Raw genomic sequence first — 18,801 nt, 5'->3', positions numbered from 1 at the left:
GCTCACATCTCTGCCTGTGCCATAGACTCCAATCTATGCACAGATGGATTTCGCCGTCCACCGAAAGAATTGACACGTCTAAATAGAACGGAGTCTAAGGGACGAGCGGAAATGAATATACCCTTATGTGGTACACTCTTGATATGTACACTCACATCTCTAAGTACGATGTTTAGTTGAGGAGGAAGAAATCAAGAAGATGCTCTTGCAGAACTGACAGACTTTGCTATGGGGGTTCTTTGTCGCTTTTAATACACCTCCCTCCCTACCTGCAACAGACATAGCAAACACCAAAGAGAATCACTATACTCTGTACAACCCCCCAGGTATTAATCAAGCTCAGCAAATTTTTTTAAGCCAGTTTAGATACATGAAGAAGAGGAGAAAGCACTGCCTCAAGTTAATTTTGTATCCCCCTCCCTACTTCAACTGGGTCACCAGGTTTCCTAGTGTTGCGATTAGGTACTAAAGAACCCTTTTGCTGTGAGAACCTGGAAGGCACCCTGGGGCTATCTGTACTCTCAACCTGCTGTTAGGGTACAGCAAGTGTTAAGTGTGTAAGAGTCTGTGTCATGGTGACCCTGAGCATAATAAATCAATGTAGAGAAGTATGCCAATATATTACGAAAATTACTAAAATAACCAACTATACCAACTGTATACATAAAATACCTACACGTCTTAGGCATCGCTTGAATGTAATAACCTGAAGAATTAATTTAATATCAAAAATCAAAACAGTATAGAAAAACAATGCTGAAAATATTTTTGCTACATTTGTACCATTAAAAAAAATATTACATAAATGATATGTACTCACAGAGTTCCTTTGTTCCCCTGTGTAAATAAAAGGACACTGGTGTATGCAAACTGCTGCTTCATGAACTCACTATAAAGGCCCGTTCACACTACGGATTCGGTGCATAGATTCCACAGAGAACCTCCGTCCACGGACTCTGCACAGAATCTCTCCTGCTATGTCTTTGAATCAGAGGCCTCACGCGCCTCTGCTCTCTGCTCAAATAATTGACATGTCAATTCTTTGAGCGGAGGCGTGCGAGCCCTCCCTTCGTAGTGTGAACGGACCCTTAGGGTGAGAAGAGGAAATACAGCGGCAGCACAAATATCAACCACCATTCTATTCACGTGCCGGAACCAGTGACCTCCCACCTAGTGATCGTGGGGGTCCTAAGAGTCAAACTCCTACCAATGAGACACTGTGGATCAGTGGTAAGTTTTACCTTGGGATGCCCATTTAAAGTATAAACAGGCAGAGCCATAAATGGCTTAAGTTAGACGTGTCCTAGAAGAAATATCAGTGAATGGAATTAAATCTTAGATTTTTATAAAACCAAAGTAATTACCTGCAGGATCGAAAGGCAGAATATCTCCAAGCATCCCAAACACTCCTTCACTTTGGTCACGGTTCGGCCAAGTGTTATTTCGGGGTCCTTGAGATTTCTGTCCCAGCATCTCAGACATCATGTTATCCATAAAACTGCTAACTAGCCCCATACTATACAGGTCTGAGCTTAGATCAGGGACCCCCTGACTGCTCCACTGGCTCAGTTGACCAAGGGGAGACAAGCCACTCCCGACAGCTTGGGATGGCTGCTGGGAGGAGGAACTGTTTAACCATTTTCCTGATGGGTGCGGTGATTGTTGTTGCTGCTGCTGTGGACCGATTGGCTGAAACAAGTGCTGATAATACTGTAGTTGTTGTTTCTGTGATATCGGCAGCTGGGGAGGTTGTTGTAACAGTCCTGGTTGTTGTTGTTGTTGCTGCTGCTGCGGTTGTTGTTGTGGCTGAGTTGGAGGATGCATTGGAGGAGGATGCATCACTGGCTGTGATGGAGGCTTAACAGTCCCTTGCTTCTGTTCTGGTGCTACACAGGAAGTAGCCGAATTTCTCCTTTTAACTACAGGTGACGTCTGCTGAGATTTACCCATGTTAAAGCCGGATAGAAAATCAATGACATCCTGCATTTCCTGGTCAGAAGGCAAGTTCATTCCTTTCTCATCCTTTAAATCATCGCCTTTAAACAGGTCTTCTCTGCGGTCAACAAGAAAACCATTTACTAACTGGCTGTTTGTGCTGTGGCTGGAGCTGTCCATGGACCTGGAAAAACTTCCTAGAGTCAGCATGCTCTGTAGCTTGGAGTCTGTGTGGTTGGATAGTTTACCCTTTTCATCTGAGCTGTTAGTGGTTAATACATGTTTGGAGGGGGTCTGAGGGACAGAGTAACTTCCACTGTGACCAGAGCTGCTACAAGAAACTTTTTTGGTGAACCGTGAAGTCAGTTTTGAGAAAGTCTTTTGTAGTCCACCAGCCGACTTGCTGCCGTTCCCATGTGGAAGATCAATCTGGTTTCCATACTCAGAGGTTTCTCTCTGTAGCTGAATCTGGATGATTGGCAATGCTTGTTCCCTATGAAAAAAGTGGCAAACAAAGATCAATCTTTACAAAATATTGCCAATCAGCAAATTTCAGCAAACATAAGGCTTCTTTCAGGCTGAAAAAAAAACACAACAAAAAACACCTGATTCCAGTATTTCTTGTGATGAATTGAGAAAGAAAAACCTAATAAAGTCTGTGAAAGGGAAAACTATATTATTTCCTGAATAAAATCACCATACCCTGTGAAGGGAGTGATTCTCATAAAAAAAAAAAAAAAGAGAAAATGGCATTAAGAAAAAAATAATATAGGTATGGCATTCCATATTCCTTAAACTAAAAATGCAAAGTGTGACGGCAGCTTTAGGGTACGAACACATGTAACGTATCTGCAGCAGATTTCTTGCTGCGGATTCGCAGTGAAATCCGGTGCGGATACTTGCCCATTAACTTCAATGGGCTGACATACACGCAGCAGGATGGCAATCGCTCTAAGTATGTCAAACTCGGCGCCATTAACCCCCACATGCCCGGGAACATACTGTACCGGATCTCCGCTCCGGCTTGCTTCGGGAGCAGCACGCTTGTTACCCTGTAAAAAGAGCCCTAGCCCTAACGCTTGCTGAGATATCTTATTGTTTGGCTCAGAAAAATAAATGAATTTTTCTCCTGGCTGTCTGAAAGTGGGCATGGCCTCCTCCCTGTCATCTCCATCGCTGAGTTCCTTCATCCACTCACTGCTGACTAGCACCTTAGCAGATTGTATCACACACAGTGGGATTAGATACAGTGCTTCAACAGAGCATACGGTATCACCTACAGTGAGATTAGATACAGAGCCCCATCAGATTATATCACACACAGTGGGATTAGATATAGAGCTCCAGCAGATGTTACAGTCACCTGCTCTCACAGCGCTGTCAGCCATAGAGGGGAGGGGGGCACCTGCAGCAGTACTATGTGCACAGTGAGCGTGTGGTGGTGGTGGGTAGTCCTCCACTCAGGTGTCAGCCAGCAGTGACCAGCACCAGTCCAGCACCTCCCTGCTGCTCACAACAGTGTGATGGCTGCCTGTCATCTGGCTGTCTGTTATCTGTTGCTGTCTGAGAATCATTCCCAAACTCATACAGATAGGTGAAGCGCTGTCGCTTCCGGGTGTCTGACACCGCCTGAGACGCTACGTCTCAGGGCCGCTCAGCCACTTAGTGAAGGAGGCAGGATCCGTGTGAAGTGCGCTGGGATCCCGCCTCCTTCACTGAGTTTCTGAGCGGCCCTGAGACGTAGCGTCTCAGGCGGCGTCAGACACCCGGAAACGGCTGGGAACCGGAGTGCCGCAATGAGTGAGCCACCGCTGGAACCGGGGAGGTGAGTGAACGTCTTATTTCAGCCACCTCCTCCCCGGTCCCCCCCAAAAAGTGCCCCCACACTGGAACTACCCCTTTAAGGCAAGTAGCTTTTACTCCTATCATTCAGGGATATATACAACTATTAATTCATTCACTTACTGTTTTGTTTTTCTTTGTTATTAAATGTATGGGATAAATGTGTTCATGTTATCGTTTGGGCACTGTGTGTAGCTTTTTCTCTTTTTATTATTTTTATTTCTTACTTGACTTGAATATGGAACCCCCTCTATCCCTTCTGTATACCAATGTATTATGCCTTTCAGTGTGACACTGATAAGCCAGAGTATGAGGCCCTATCACTAGTATATTCTAACAGGCTTATAATATACTGAACTGCTATCGTTAGAATCCTCCCCCCAGTGACAAATTGGCACCCAGAAATCACATAATAAGAGCACAAATAGGGTAAAAAAAGGAGCTCATATACTCAATATAAATTTGTCACCCACGATATGCATCAGTTGTGGCTCTTCTCTAGATGATGTCAAGTGTGGAATATAGGGGGGTTCACAAATGTTGGTGGCATCTGCAGTTTGCAACTGCAATTACCATTACCAATTACGGCCAGCACCTAAAACTCAAGTCCCGAAGCATCACAATATTTAGTGGTAAACGTGAACACGAGCCATGGCCTTGGATGACTAAATTATGGAGATTTTAATAGAACCACCATGCTAATAAAAATGAAGTGCGCCACTAAGGTCTTATTAGGGACAGACTACTGTGAAAACCGTCAGATTTTTGGCAGTGTGTGTGGGGGGGGGATTTCATTCAATTAAAAAACAATAATAGACATACCGGCCCTCCTTCCAGCGTGTGACATCGAACACCGCTGTGTACAGAACATCAACCAGCCCTAGGGTCTTCTCTGGGTCCAGACTCCTCTGCAACAGAGACATAGTAGCCGGGTCTTCCTTCAAACACCTGAGGATCACAATAGAGAACATATTGAGTGTCACCTCATACAAAGCAGGCGTTTCTTAGAGACTCATGAAAACTGGGAATACTACTATTTTTTAAAAAAAATTTTTTAACAAGCAGGGGTGTGATTTAATGTCGCCTTTATGTGTGACAATAACCCAGATTCTGCAAAATAAAACATAGAATACCTATACACATAGTATTCTCATTTTTTATAGAAATACTTTGGATTTCACTCTGCAAATCTGTGGGACAACAACTGTGGAATTACATGACCTGTGTGCACCATCAATGTAGTAGTAAAGGTGTAAGCAACTTGGCACTCACTGCAAAAAACTCAATTTGCAATGGTTATGTGGTGATGCATGGCCTAAGGGCCCTACTACACAGAGCAATAATTAGCCAAAATCAGGTTGATTCGGCCAATTATCACTTTGTGTAATAGAGGCAATGATCAGGTCCTCATCTGATCATTGCCTGTAGCTTCAGAGCGCTCTTTGAACTGCCATTGTCGCAATACTTGCACCTTAAGTTAGACTTTGACACAAAAGGGCCACCCTGTTGTTTCCCGATTTATGTTCCGATACTCGCAACCAAGTGGGACTTAAAGCGACTCTGTACCCACAATCTGACCCCCCAAAACTGCGGGTACCTTCAGATAGCTGCTTTTAATCAAAGATCTGTCCTGGGGTCCATTTGGGAGGTGATGCAGTTATTGTTCTAAAAAACTACTTAGAATGTCTGTGCATTAGGCTGGCACAACCTCTCTGTCCCTCCTCATCATTAGGAATGCCCCAGGCAGATTGTCTCCTATTCATCAGCTGTGAGTTGTGTGAATACTGAACATGGGCTGGATCATTAAGGCACTTGTGCAATGTTCAGACAGGAGAAAATGTTCCAGTGGCATTCCTAATGATGAAGAGGGTGGGGAGGAGGGACAGAAGGGTGGTGCAAAGTTAGGGCACAGATACTCCCCTTGGGCACGGGGCTGCAAGTTTAAAAGTTGTTTTTAAGGATAATAACTGCATCACCTGCCGAACGGACCCCAGGACAGATCTTGGATTAAAAGCAGCTATCCGAAGGTACAAGTGGTTTAAGGGGGTTAGATTGTGGGTACAGTCACTTTAAGGGGCTACCTATCAGGGTGGTGTGGTGCTCTCCCCATCATGGAGGCACCCTGTGGCAACAGGCTATGGATATCTGGCATTTCCCGTGTTTTGAGACTCGCAACCGAGGCTCCACGGACGCTTGTTTCGCTCTTTAAACTGACAAAGACTGCTCTGAAGCTACAGCGGTGGCAAGCGATCAGAGGGCAGAACAACACTGAAAGCGTGGAGAGTTAATGTATACAGTTTAGGGCAAGGGCTGACAACGTCCGTGCAGCCCTTGCTAAACTATTATCAAGCAGTGTAATTGGCTCTTCTCTAGCAGATCGGCGCTTGTTTACATTATTGATCAGGCAGTCTCCAAAGCGTTCCTAATATGGAGATGCTATCATGTCCAGTTGTAATAGCATTCAGAAAGCGATGAATTACCAAGTGGATGGAACTTGCACAACAACCCTTGAGCCCTCCAGACTGATCTGTGGTGCATAGGCTTCCTTATTCTCAATCTGTGCTGTATCAACGACCACCTAAATGTGAGAAAAGAGCAACAAAGAGCAATAAAATATCTCAGTAATATAATAATATATGTTATATGGGCAACATTACTTTTAAAAGCTTATGCTGTCCTAGAAACAAGTAAAACGTTTTGATTCAGTTGGGGTTTGGGTGTTAAGACCCTTCCTCACAACACACACACACACACACCAGACAGAACAAAGAGAAGCACTCAGCCTAGCGCTTCATTTCCTGGCTGACGGCAATCTCCATTTCACTGCAAGAGATGGGATCCATTGTAAAACTATGTAGACCATCTCCTGGAGTAAGCAAAGGGCTGAAACACTTGGCCACATGCTTCTCCCCGCTTTATCTAATTATTGGTGGATCATGTCAAAAGTGTTTTTTTACGTAACAGGAACACTTTAATATCAGTTTCTTATTTTTTTCAGATCCTGTATTTAAAGGAGAAGTCCAGCGGGTGGGGGGGGGGGGGGGGGGGGGGGTGAAAAATCAATTTGGGCAGGGGGTGGGGGGAACAAAGACAGTATGCTTACCGGACCTCGTGCCTGCACTGCATCACCAGGCTCTCTGAACCCTGTTGCATATTACTTTCTCCCGGCTTCAGGGTACGTCACTGAGGGGTGAGATTTAGCCCGCTCGGCCAGCCAATCAGTGACTGCAGTGGTGTCCCGCCCCATTCGCCGACTGGCTGAGCGGAGCATCCATCAGCCAGGTCGTGATATAGCTGCAGAGGAGATCTCCAGACTGTCAGCGGGGTCAGGAGCAGGTTGCGGTGCTGCGCGGGCACTGGGGCGGGTAAATATAACTTCTTTATTATTTCCCCCAGACGGAAATTATTTTTTACCCGTTTGCTGTTCCCCACCCCCCGCCAGACTTCTCCTTTAATTCCAGTTTGAGAAAGGCTACACTTAGGGCCCTATTACATAGGTAAATAATCTGCTGAATCAAGCGGATTCGGCCATTATCCTTCCATGTAATAAAGACAACAATCAGCTGAAGAGCCGATCATCAACCGATCTTTTGGTCCTGACCTTAGTCCTCAGCTGCCGACTGCACAGCGTAATGTGTAATACATTTGCGGGGCAGACTGCTGATGAATGCGTAAAGAAAATAATAAAGTTCATACATTACCTCTCCATGATGCCTGGTGTCTTCCTGTCTTCTCTCCCGCTACCCGCAGCTGCCAATGCAACTTCAGACCCGGCCTTTGAAGTGACAGGCTACTCAGCTTATTATTGGTCGGGACAAGATCGCCGCGGTCAGTGATTGACTGAGTGGCTGTCACTTTACAGACCGGGTCTGCAGTTGTACCTTTGGCTGTGGGGAGCAGGGGAGAAGACAGAGAGACATCAGGCATCACGGAGAGGTAATGTATGAACTTTATCATTACACTTAAAGAAAGGGCTGCACGAACATCGCTAACAATTTCTGTGCTTTCCTTGCTGCACAGTAAATTGAGCCGTGTAATAGGCTCAGTAAATGAGCACCGATCTAGCAGATCGGTGCTAGTTTACTATTGTGATTGGGTCATGTAATATAGCCCTTACACAGTGAAAAAATTGCGCACTGGTTTGATTAAATTCTATTTGGACTATTAAAGTGGTGTCTCAAGTTGCTTTTTCGTGGCTCCAGTCTAGTCATCTTTGTATCCTACATGTCCATTTTATCTCTTTTGTAAATGTTCATACTCCTCTCAAATAAAATCTGGACTAAAGCCACAAAATAGGAGGAGGGATGTGCAGGGAATCTGGGTGAGAGGCTTAAATGTTACTCAGAGCTCCAAGACTCACAGCGACAACAACATAAACGGAGCCAAATGCTTGTTTCTCACACCCAGCCTGGTAGGGGATATAGGAAAGCTTCCTGCCCATGTGAGAGAAGTACAGTGTGTGACAGGTGCTTCCACGACTCTAATGGGCTGCTTTGTCACTTGAACACAAAGTCCTATGAGATCATAATTGGGGAACAGTCAATATACCCCAACTGCAGCTTTATACCTTAAGTAAATAAAATGTTACTGTCTAAACTTTCCTTCAGGGGCATACCAGGTCCACACAGTGTTGTGTGGGCTGCAGACATCTCTCCTATTAACAAGCCAGCAAGTGACAACTCGTTGTGCAGGGTGTGACTGGAAACAGCAGTGACACAGGCTGATCCAGAGACTGGGACTCGTGTAAATGATACTGATGTGAATACTAAGGATCCTTCTAGAAATGCACAAGTTCAAAACAATACACGCTACATAAAAGCACTGCCCCTTTCCTGCTACTTAGCTCCCTCCTGTCATATTTTAAAGATTTTTCATTAAGCATATATACAATAGATTTTCACAGCCAAGTTTGAATTGCATCTCAAATTTAAAAAATAAAAAAACAAAAAGGACCTGAGCAAATATTTTTGATTTTAAAATATTCTACCATTTTGTGTATATGGCTATATGCAAATCTGTGTTTCTCTGTAGATACAGACCAAGGACAAAACGAAAAAAGCCTAAGGAAAAAACACGCTCAGCACATCCAAATATATAAAAGACAAAATTTTATTGTAATGACACAAGCTAAAACACACAATAAAACCCTAACTGTATCCATTGATACAGACGACAAAATTGAAGCTGTAGCCTGAACTTGCATTCTTGCCTTACTCCATTCCCCCTACCTCTCTTCTAGCTACCGTGTTTCTTCAAAAATAACAGTCTCTTATATATTCCCCCCCCCCCCCATGAAAAAAGGGCCATTTTCAGGGTCGCTCTTATTTTTTCCATTAACAATCACACTTTATGCTCGATTACGGTTTACTCAACAGAGTAGCTTTTTCTTTTTGAACGTGTGTTGTCAGGGGTGTGTAAAAAGGTACCATTTCCAGTAGGAGATGAGCAACTCTCTTCCAAGATTTGTCCTTAGGACCGAACTACACCGATCACCAATGTAAATGTGCGCCGATCTGATAGATCAGCTTTCTTATACTGGGCCTATTACACGGCTTGGCTATGGTGCAGCAAGGGCTGCACAGACATTGTTAGCTATGTCTGTGCAGCCCTTGCCTTTAGTGTAAAATAATAAACCTTACACATACTTGTCCAAGCTAACCGATGCTTCTGCCCGCTTCCCAATGTCTACCTGGCTACTGCCCGCTCCCCGCAGCTGCTGCGAGACTCTGAAGTGATAGGCCTGTGACAGTGTCCTGTCTTGGCCAGTGATTGGTGGAGCGGCCTGTCACTTCAAAGACTGGCTCTAAAGTTCTAGCAGGCACTAGGGAGCATGGACAGATAAAAATAAGCTTTATTATTTTCTTTAAACATTCATCAGCCATCGATCAGTGCATTGATATTATATGTAGTGATGCGCAGTCAGCAGCCGAATTTTAGGAAGGACCAAAAAACACGATCACTCGATGATCATTGTCATCGGCTGATCGTTGTCTTTATTAAATGGGGCAATAATCTGATGAATCGGCAGATTATTGCACCGTGTAATAGGGCCCGTATGAAGCAGGAGACAGGATTATGGAGCTGGACTCTGCGTGGCGGGGCACTTGTCCAGGACAGTTGGGAGCTACGGTATGCCTATTCTCTGTCTGCATGACGTCACGCGACCGAACGCTGGAGGAGCTGACAGTAACTAGGGCTTATTTTTGGAGTAGGGCTTATATTTCAAGTCTAATCTAAAAAACTGGCAGAATCAGGCTAGGGCTTATTTTCAGGGTAACCTATAGACAGGAGAGGGAACAGATGGAAGAGAGTAATACAACTTGGTTATCCATGTATTACCGAATGTGAACACTGAAGCAGACTTACCAGACCAGCTTGGCCAAAGAGCAACTGCACGGCAGTTTTACATGCCCCACGCCATGTGGAAGGACACACTTGATTGAGAATTTCCGTCACTGCAGTTTCATCCCTGCCATTCATACCATTATGTGCATCAACTTCTTTGATTAGCTGCAGCATTGCATGCTATAGAACAGGGCAGAGATTCACTGTTAGTAGGGAACAGGTAGCACAGACCCCTAACCGTAGGTAGAAACAGGGTAAGTTACCGTCTTCAACTTCAGGTTATCAGATGAGGACTCATTGAATGATGTTCCCTTCAGGAAGTGGGGGCCAATCTGCACGGGTATGGTCGGGAGCTCGCACTGTATTGGCTGAGGTGGCGTCTGTCTTCTCCCTGCCTGTTGTGCCTCTGCATCACTACAGCAGCCCTGATGAACAAATGAAGACAAATTTCTAACAGGTTTTCTAAATCAAGAGTATGTTATTTAAGCAGATGTCCACTTTAGAAAACTTGGATATTTGCAAACATTTCAGGGTATAGTAATAAATTAGTCATAGCATGTAGTAGCTACAGAACGCTTCACATCCCCAAGAAAACTGAATACATCCATGCAATACACACACAGCCCAAGGCCATGTTCACACTAAGTATAACACTGGCCGTTCTGTGACCCGGCCGGACTGATGATCTTCACAGGGTCCCAATTCACCGCTGCACAGAATGTAGGGTGCGGCTGGAAGCGCATGCTCCATTGTGTGAACTGACATGTCTGTGCAGTCACTATTCAATGAATAGTGGCCGCAGAAAACTGACATGTCAGTTTTTTGTGTGGCCAGATGGAATCCTGGCTGGAGCGTATACTCTGTGTATACGCTCCGGCCGGGATTCCATTCGTTCGAATGCAACATATGTTTTGCATAAATCACGCCCGTTGTTGCAATTTGTTGTGATTTATGTAAAACATACGTTGTGTGAACATGGCCCAAGGATGTAACTGAGGGCAGAGTAAGCACTACAAGGGAATTAACCCGCAAAAGATACAACCTCCTTTTACCTAAGAATGCTATGACAATCTGCCACTGAAATGTACAGTCATGGCCAAAAGTTTTGAGAATGATACAAATATAAATTTTTACAAAGTGTACTGCTTCAGTTTTTAAAATGTCAATTTGCATATACTTCAGAATGTTATAAAGAGTGATCAGCTTAACAGCAATTACTTGCAAAGTCAATATTTGCCTAGAAAATGAACTTTATTCCCCAAAACACATTTCAACATCATTGCAGCCCTGCCTTAAAAGGACCAGCTAACATTGTTTCAGTGATTGCTCCAATAACACAGGTGTGGGTGTTGATGAGGACAGGGCTGGAGATCAATCTGTCAATGATTAAGAATGACACCACTGGACACTTTAAAAGGAGGCTGGTGCTTGGCATCATTGTCTCTCTTCTGTTAACCATGGTTATCTCTAAAGAAACACATGCAGTCATCATTGCACTGCACAAAAACGGCCTAACAGGGAAGAGTATCGCAGCTAGAAAGATTGCACCTCAGTCAACAATCTATCGCATCATCAAGAAATTTAAGGAGAGAGGTTCCATTGTTGCCAAAAAGGCTCCAGGGCACCCAAGAAAGACCGGCAAGCGCCAGGGCAGTCCCTTAAAAGTGTTTCAGCTGCGGGATCAGGCTACCAGCAGTGCAGAGCTTGCTCAGGAATGGCAGCAGGCAGGTGGGAGTGCATCTGTGCCACTGTGAGGCGAAGACTCTTGGAGCAAGGCCTGGTCTCAAGGAGGGCAGCAAAGAAGCCACTTCTCTCCAGAAAAAAACATCAGGGACAGACTGATATTCTGCAAAAGGTACAGGGAGTGGACTGCTGAGGACTGGGGTAAAGTCATTTTCTCTGATGAATCCCCTTTCCGATTGTTTGGGACATCTGGAAAACAGCTAATTCGGAGAAGACGAGGTGAGCGCTACCACCAGTCTTGTCTCATGCCAACTCTAAAGCATCCTGAAACCATTCATGTGTGGGGTTGCTTCTCAGCCAAGGCTCTCTCACAGTCTTGCCTAAAAACACAGCCATGAATAAAGAATGGTACCAGAATGTCCTCCAAGAGCAACTTCTCCCAACCGTCCAAGAGCAGTTTGGTGATCAGCAATGCCTTTTCCAGCACCTTGCCATAAAGCAAAGGTAATAACTAAATGGCTCAGGGAACAAACAGAGATTTTGGGTCCATGGCCTGGAAACTCCCCAGATCTTAATCACATTGAGAACGTGTGGTCAATCATCAAGAGACGGGTGGACAAACAAAAACCAACAAATTCTGACAAAATGCAAGCATTGATTGTGCAAGAATGGACTGCTATCAGTCAGGATTTGGTCCAGAAGTTGATTGAAAGCATGCCAGGGAGAATTGCAGAGGTCCTGAAGAAGAAGGGTCAACACTGCAAATATTGACTTGCTGCATTAACTCATTCTAACTGTCAATATAAGCTTTTGTTACTCATAATATGATTGCAATTATATTTCTGTATGTGATAAAAACACACAAACCAGAGGGCAGCAGATCATGTGAAAATATAATAATATAATATTTGTGTCATTCTCAAAAAGTTTGGCCATGACTGTAGTGGCTAAGAAACAAAAAGAATAAACATGGCTCCCCAGTGCAGTCACATTGCTACATGGGATTGGATATTACTGCTGTAAGGGTATGTTCACAATACGGAATACCAGTGGAAATTTCAAGCGGAAGCCATGAGGCGGAGTCGCTTGAAGAGAGCACTGCTAAAAGGTAACTGCGATGCTTATGTAATCTGCATATTCGTGCTGTCAGTTTTACTTCGAGCTTAGTAACAATGCTTACCTTCAGACATTCTTCAATAGCCTTGGGATTGAGGTGGAAGCCGGCCTTCATTGCATATTCACAGTGACCTAAACTTTCCAGGGCCATCCTATATGCCTGTAACACAGTCAAATATATGAATAAAAATACAGGCAATCATTGGTGGGAAGGCTCAGAATTACAATGAAATTAATGTCCAAAAATGTAGGAAAAACAATGCAGTTAGATCTCCAGATCCTCGAGCAGTGAAGAAAAGGTCTTACCTGTAATGTACTGTCGATCTTTAGGTTAAGTTCCTTGAGGTGATGATCTGGAATGGCCAAGCTTTGTGAGCAGAAAAGCTGCTGAACTTCTAACCCAGCCAGCGATCCATCACAACCTCTCTCTCGCAAGCGGCTTGTGGCCTTTAACATCAGCAGAAAAAGCATGTTATAATAATGCAGCACCTTGATCATGCATATTTCATTGCTTGTAAATAACGTTTGCACAGATCAGCAATTTGTGAACTCTGAATACAATATGTATCTCACCGAGTGAACCAGCAGGTGCCCATTTAGTACAATGAGAGGTGTGCATTAGATCTGCAGCGCGAATAGCACTGGTACTATGCGTTTCTCAAATAATCTTCTAGCTATCAACCAGCCTCGTAAACTTGTATTTAGTAGATTCACAATAGAGGACACAAAAGAAAAATGTATGACTATACAGAGTGCGTGTGTTTGTGTGTGTGTGGGGGGGGGGGAGGGCGCTCGGACGGAACTGGTTGGGGAAGCGGCAAGCTAGCTCCTGATGGAGAGCGAAACGTGTGTCGGGCTTGTGGGCCAGACGGGGGTAAGATCTCAGTGTGTGTGCGGTGCCTGGACGCTGGAAAGTGGTCACATATGAACTGCAATTGTATATGGCGTTTTACTTTTGGCGCTCCTTTGTTAGTTGGTGGCCAGCTCAGGAATTACGTACCTGTTTTCCTCTATAGATTATATAGTACTGGTTTAGCTGTCCACTTCTATGTTGGGGTGTTCTAGTTCAACATCACTGCCTGTACTTTACTATTAGTGACCACCAGATGGCAGCGTTGTAATTGGCACATACTACACTATAGCACTTTAGCATAATATATATATATATATATATATATATATATATATATATATATATATATATATATATATATATATATATATATATATATATATGGTTGGTTTACCGCACTGAGATCTTTCTCCCCCTCTGGCCTTAATGTTATCTGTCATTCCCCATGGAAATTTTGAGTTTTTAATATTATGTATATGATGTATATGGTAATAAAGAATTTGTTATAATTCTAGATTATTTGTGCAATTTCTTTGGTTGTGTGTATAGGTTTGGTTGCACGTAGATTTATTTAGGCAGGACTTTGTTTTGGGTTGCATAGCACACACACAGCCTACTGCAGCCATAGCGCGTGCACATGCACACACACACAGCTGCAGCCATTGAACACTGAAGAAAAACACAATCTTCTCCCAGAGAGAAAACACCACACTGAGGACAGAGGTTACTGCTACACTACTTATGTCTTCTCCTCCTCCTCTATATTACACAGGATATTTTCATATTACACTGCTCATATACAGTCATCCAACATCCAAGAAGAGAACAGCACAGATCTCACCCCACACAATGGACTCTTCCAGCTCAGAAACAAACTGCCAAATAGTGACCGACAACTTTTCCATGACCACCCTTCTGTAATAGGGCCAGTGTCCTATTACTGATATATTCCCCGACCACCCTTCTGTAATAGGGCCAGTGTCCTATTACTGATATATTCCCCGACCACCCTTATGTAATAGGGCCAGTGTCCTATTACTGATATATTCCCCGACCCCCCTTATGTAATAGGGCCAGTGTCCTATTACTGATATATTCCCCGACCACCCTTATGTAATAGGGCCAGTGTCCTATTACTGATCTATTCTCCGACTACCCTTATGTAATAGGGCCAGTGTCCTATTACTGATATATTCCCCGACCACCCTTATGTAATAGGGCCAGTGTCCTATTACTGATATATTCCCCGACCACCCTTATGTAATAGGGCCAGTGTCCTATTACTGATATATTCCCCGACCACCCTTATGTAATAGGGACAGTGTCCTATTAGACTGTTGCTCATAATATATATTCAAGAGCAAAACTTGTAAAATTCATATCAAAATTCAATTCTACATTTTTTAAAGATTTTTTGAAAGCTGGAGACGGTACATTTTGTCCGACTCCAGCCAAAGCTAGCTCAGACTCCAACTCAGACTCTGACTCCACAGCCCTGGATTTTAAAGTCCCAACTTTCCAAACCAACTACTTTCCTACACCTATTGTGGCCTGCAGCGGTCATTTAATACAAGGATGTCATTATAGGATGCTATTTAAAATTATGTCTAGATCCCCCAACTGCACAGAAGCAATGTGGCTGAAGACACAGGGGGAGATTTATCAAAGGGTGTAAAATTTAGACTGGTGCAAACTGGCCACAGCAACCAATCACAGCTCCTCTTTCCTTTCACCAGAGCTGGAAGCTGAGCTGTGATTGGTTGCTGTAGCCACTTTGCACCAGTCTAAATTTTACACTCTTTGATAAATCTCCCCCACAGTCTGTACTCAGAGTCACTTGACTACCAGTCACTATGGAACAGTGGCGTCTCTTCACGGTAAGACCATACACTGGGCCTAAATGCCCTATTACAAACACAGATTTATGTAACAGATCCTTAAAGCTAAAGCAAGGAATAAATTTGAAAAGAGGAGAAATCTGTCTTTCCTTTATGACCTGCTCTTCTTCATAGTCTGTTCCTGGCTTTTGCTTCAATAATCTGTCAGATAAATGTGTGTAAAGTAAAGCATTTACTGTATTAATATGCAGTTACCAAGAGGGGCTGAACCACAGAAAGATGCACACGTGACATCATCTGACCAGGGAATGTCACGTAATATTTACATGCAGCCATGGGTATTACCAGGTAGGGGGGTCCAGCCCAAACCAAGTGAGAACAACCTAGAAAAGTGGGATTTGCATATTCTATGTTTATACGGTGCTGCAGTAAATATTTGAGTGACACTGACAAGGAGAATGTACCACATCAGATCATTTACAAGTATAATTCAGATGTAAAGCGGACTTGATCACTGCAGTCTCGATGGCCTAGAGATATCTCTATGAATTTTGTTGAACAAGTCTGCAATTGAAGGGCCAGAAAATGACAACTTCCAGCATGCTCCGACATCCTGCTGGGACTTGTAGTAGCTTAACAGCTGCTGCAGGCAGCTCTTCTACACTGCTGCTGACCTAGTTTTGCAGATTAACCTGCAGGCTTTTCTTACATGAATCTGTGTATCCCAGGTTCAGAGTTCTTACACATAGCAGTACTGACAAGTGTTACTGTAGGTTAATAGAGAAGGACATGGGAGAAAGGATCACGTGGATCAGGTGTGGTTTGCATAGTAGAGGAGGTGGAAGGCAACCCCGTGCATAAGAAATTTGCCTGGCAAGAAACTTCAGTTCTCCTAGAAGTAAACAGATGACGTAGCTGCAGGGGGAGGCAGTGGTGTGAATGAAGATCCTCCCTATCAATCCGCAGCCTCTTCTCTGGTCTAGCAGTGGTTCTGGCTGCAATCATCATGTACGGCCCACATGCCGAGAGATATTTAGGTGACACACAGCAGTGTATGGTTTAATACTTTGATAGGATATTGGATCCATGCCTTTTACAAATAGGACCAATTCCAATAATACAGTAGGACAATAAGGTGGAATGTGATCAGATTTCAGGCTCATATGGAATTACTTATCTAAACCACAAACTGAAGTACATTCCAATATGTCCATGCTCTGTAGAGCTGTTCCCACTGCCCCCTTCCCCCCACCACTAAAATTACATGAACATGTTATGCTATGGCTTCCACAATGTTGATCAACTACAACTAAACTTGCAATTTGTAACAGAATTCCTTTTAAAGGGGTAGTGCGGCGGTAAAGAATTATTGACAGAATAACACACATTACAAAGTTATACAACTTTGTAATGTATGTTATGTCTGTGAATGGCCCCGTGTCCCACCTCCCCCACCCGTGTACCCGGAAGTGTGGTGCGCTATACATACCTGTCACGCGCTGACTCTTCTCCGATCTTCAGTCTGCGATGCCGTCTTCGGACGGCCGGGCCGAATCCCTCCGAGCTTCCTGAGTGCCGGCCGCCCTCTTCAGCGTCATCAGATGCTCAGCCGCGATTGGCTGAGCATAGTTATGCTCAGCCAATCGCGGCTTTGCAGCTGATGACGCTGAAGAGGGCGGCCGGCACTCAGGACGCTCAGAGGGATTCGGCCCGGACGTCCGAAGACGACATTGCAGACTGAAGATCGGAGACGAGTCGGCACGTGACAGGTATGTATAGCGCACCACACTTCCGGGTACACGGGTGGGGGTGGTGGGACACGGGGAAGGGGGCCATTCACAGACATAACATACATTACAAAAGTTGTATAACTTTGTAATGTGTGTTATTCTGTGAATAATTCTTTACCGCCGCACTATCCCTTTAATGCCTGTACGGTCTAGACTGTCCACACTAGTATCTCTCTCGCTCTCTCCAGGACTGTTGCAGCAAATATAAATGGAGGTGATTCCTATAAATAATGCACAGAACACAAGGCCTGCACATCTTGAGGGCATGATGGGAGTTATAGTTTCACAGCAGCTAGAGTTACAACTGCAAAGCTGCAGAGCAGTAATCTAGCGCTAGGCCTAGAACATTTTGCAAGGTTTAGGATCATTTTCACGGGGTACAGAGCTCCAAGGTGTAGACTGGGCTGATAAATCCAATACAGGAAGGGAGAGGTTATGCAGGTTTATATTGTACAGGTATATATTGTTTGTATCCAGCTTCAGGGGAACTGGGGCTCAAAAAGCCATTTACACTAATAAAAAGGAAAACTTTTAGTATTTCCAACTTCTCATTTGTAAGCCTTATACAAGAATAGGAGTTCCCTGTCACATATGTGTTCTAAAAATAAACTAGTGTGAGAAGACAGATACATTATTGAGAGCAGCCTGCCATCACCCGTGCTGGCACCACCACTTTCTCCCACATAACACAAATGCTCCAATTAGAAAAAAGGTCACTAAGTGGACAAATGTGTCCCCCTGCAAACAATACACAAAGCTCCACACAGAGCAGAACAAAAAGAACGAGCCACCTCCTGACACTGCAGACAGGGAGGTCTCATCGGCAGAGGTAACAGAGTCCTATCAGCCTCTGCCGCACAGGCCCAACGGAGATGCTGAACATGCGGCCCCTGGGACACTTCTTACAGCATGGAGCAGGCATAATACACTTAATTACACACTTCCCATAATGATATAATAGCAGGCCTGAGCCATGAACATTACAACATAAACAGGACTGAAGAATACAGCAGACACCAGTGACATCTATAGAATGGGACTCTAGATTATTGTCACAAAGGGTTTAAAAAGCACTCAGTAAAAAGGGTTCTCTACATACATTTTTTACATAAAAATCTGATAATACAGCAGCCTGGAATGAAGCCGCCAAAGAGTAACTCTTGTCATGCTGCTGCACAACCAAAATACTACTGTCAGGTTAAAGGACAAGTGCCGTGAAAACCTTTTCCCCAGTAATTGAAGCACATTACAAAGTTATAACCTATCTGCCTCCCTTCTCTGTCTTTTCCCTCCTCCACCCCCCACCAGGAAGTGTCCTGACTCACACAGACCTAATGACTGTCGTCAGTCACCGTCACCAAGCTCTTCTCTCAGCTCCTTCTTATGTTACACTAGCCTC

General features: G+C 44.2%; 1 protein-coding gene across 1 annotated transcript in view; it reads right to left on the bottom strand.

The window, feature by feature from the left end:
• GARRE1 (granule associated Rac and RHOG effector 1) overlaps positions 1–18,801 on the bottom strand; it is a 94,345-nt gene that overhangs the window by 14,687 nt on the left and 60,857 nt on the right. The window contains exons 4-10 of the mRNA XM_069966168.1: positions 13,228–13,368; positions 12,986–13,081; positions 10,386–10,547; positions 10,144–10,302; positions 6,258–6,355; positions 4,600–4,725; positions 1,365–2,428 (exon numbers count right to left, since the gene is read on the bottom strand). Coding sequence (XP_069822269.1) covers positions 1,365–2,428; positions 4,600–4,725; positions 6,258–6,355; positions 10,144–10,302; positions 10,386–10,547; positions 12,986–13,081; positions 13,228–13,368 — 1,846 coding nt within the window. The remainder of the gene's footprint in view (positions 1–1,364; positions 2,429–4,599; positions 4,726–6,257; positions 6,356–10,143; positions 10,303–10,385; positions 10,548–12,985; positions 13,082–13,227; positions 13,369–18,801) is intronic.

This window comes from Dendropsophus ebraccatus, chromosome 4 (genome assembly GCF_027789765.1).
Source record: "Dendropsophus ebraccatus isolate aDenEbr1 chromosome 4, aDenEbr1.pat, whole genome shotgun sequence".
Classification (NCBI taxonomy): Eukaryota; Metazoa; Chordata; class Amphibia; order Anura; family Hylidae; genus Dendropsophus; species Dendropsophus ebraccatus.
Note: the sequence above shows the minus strand (reverse complement) of the source record. Positions and strands in the feature narration are given on the sequence as shown.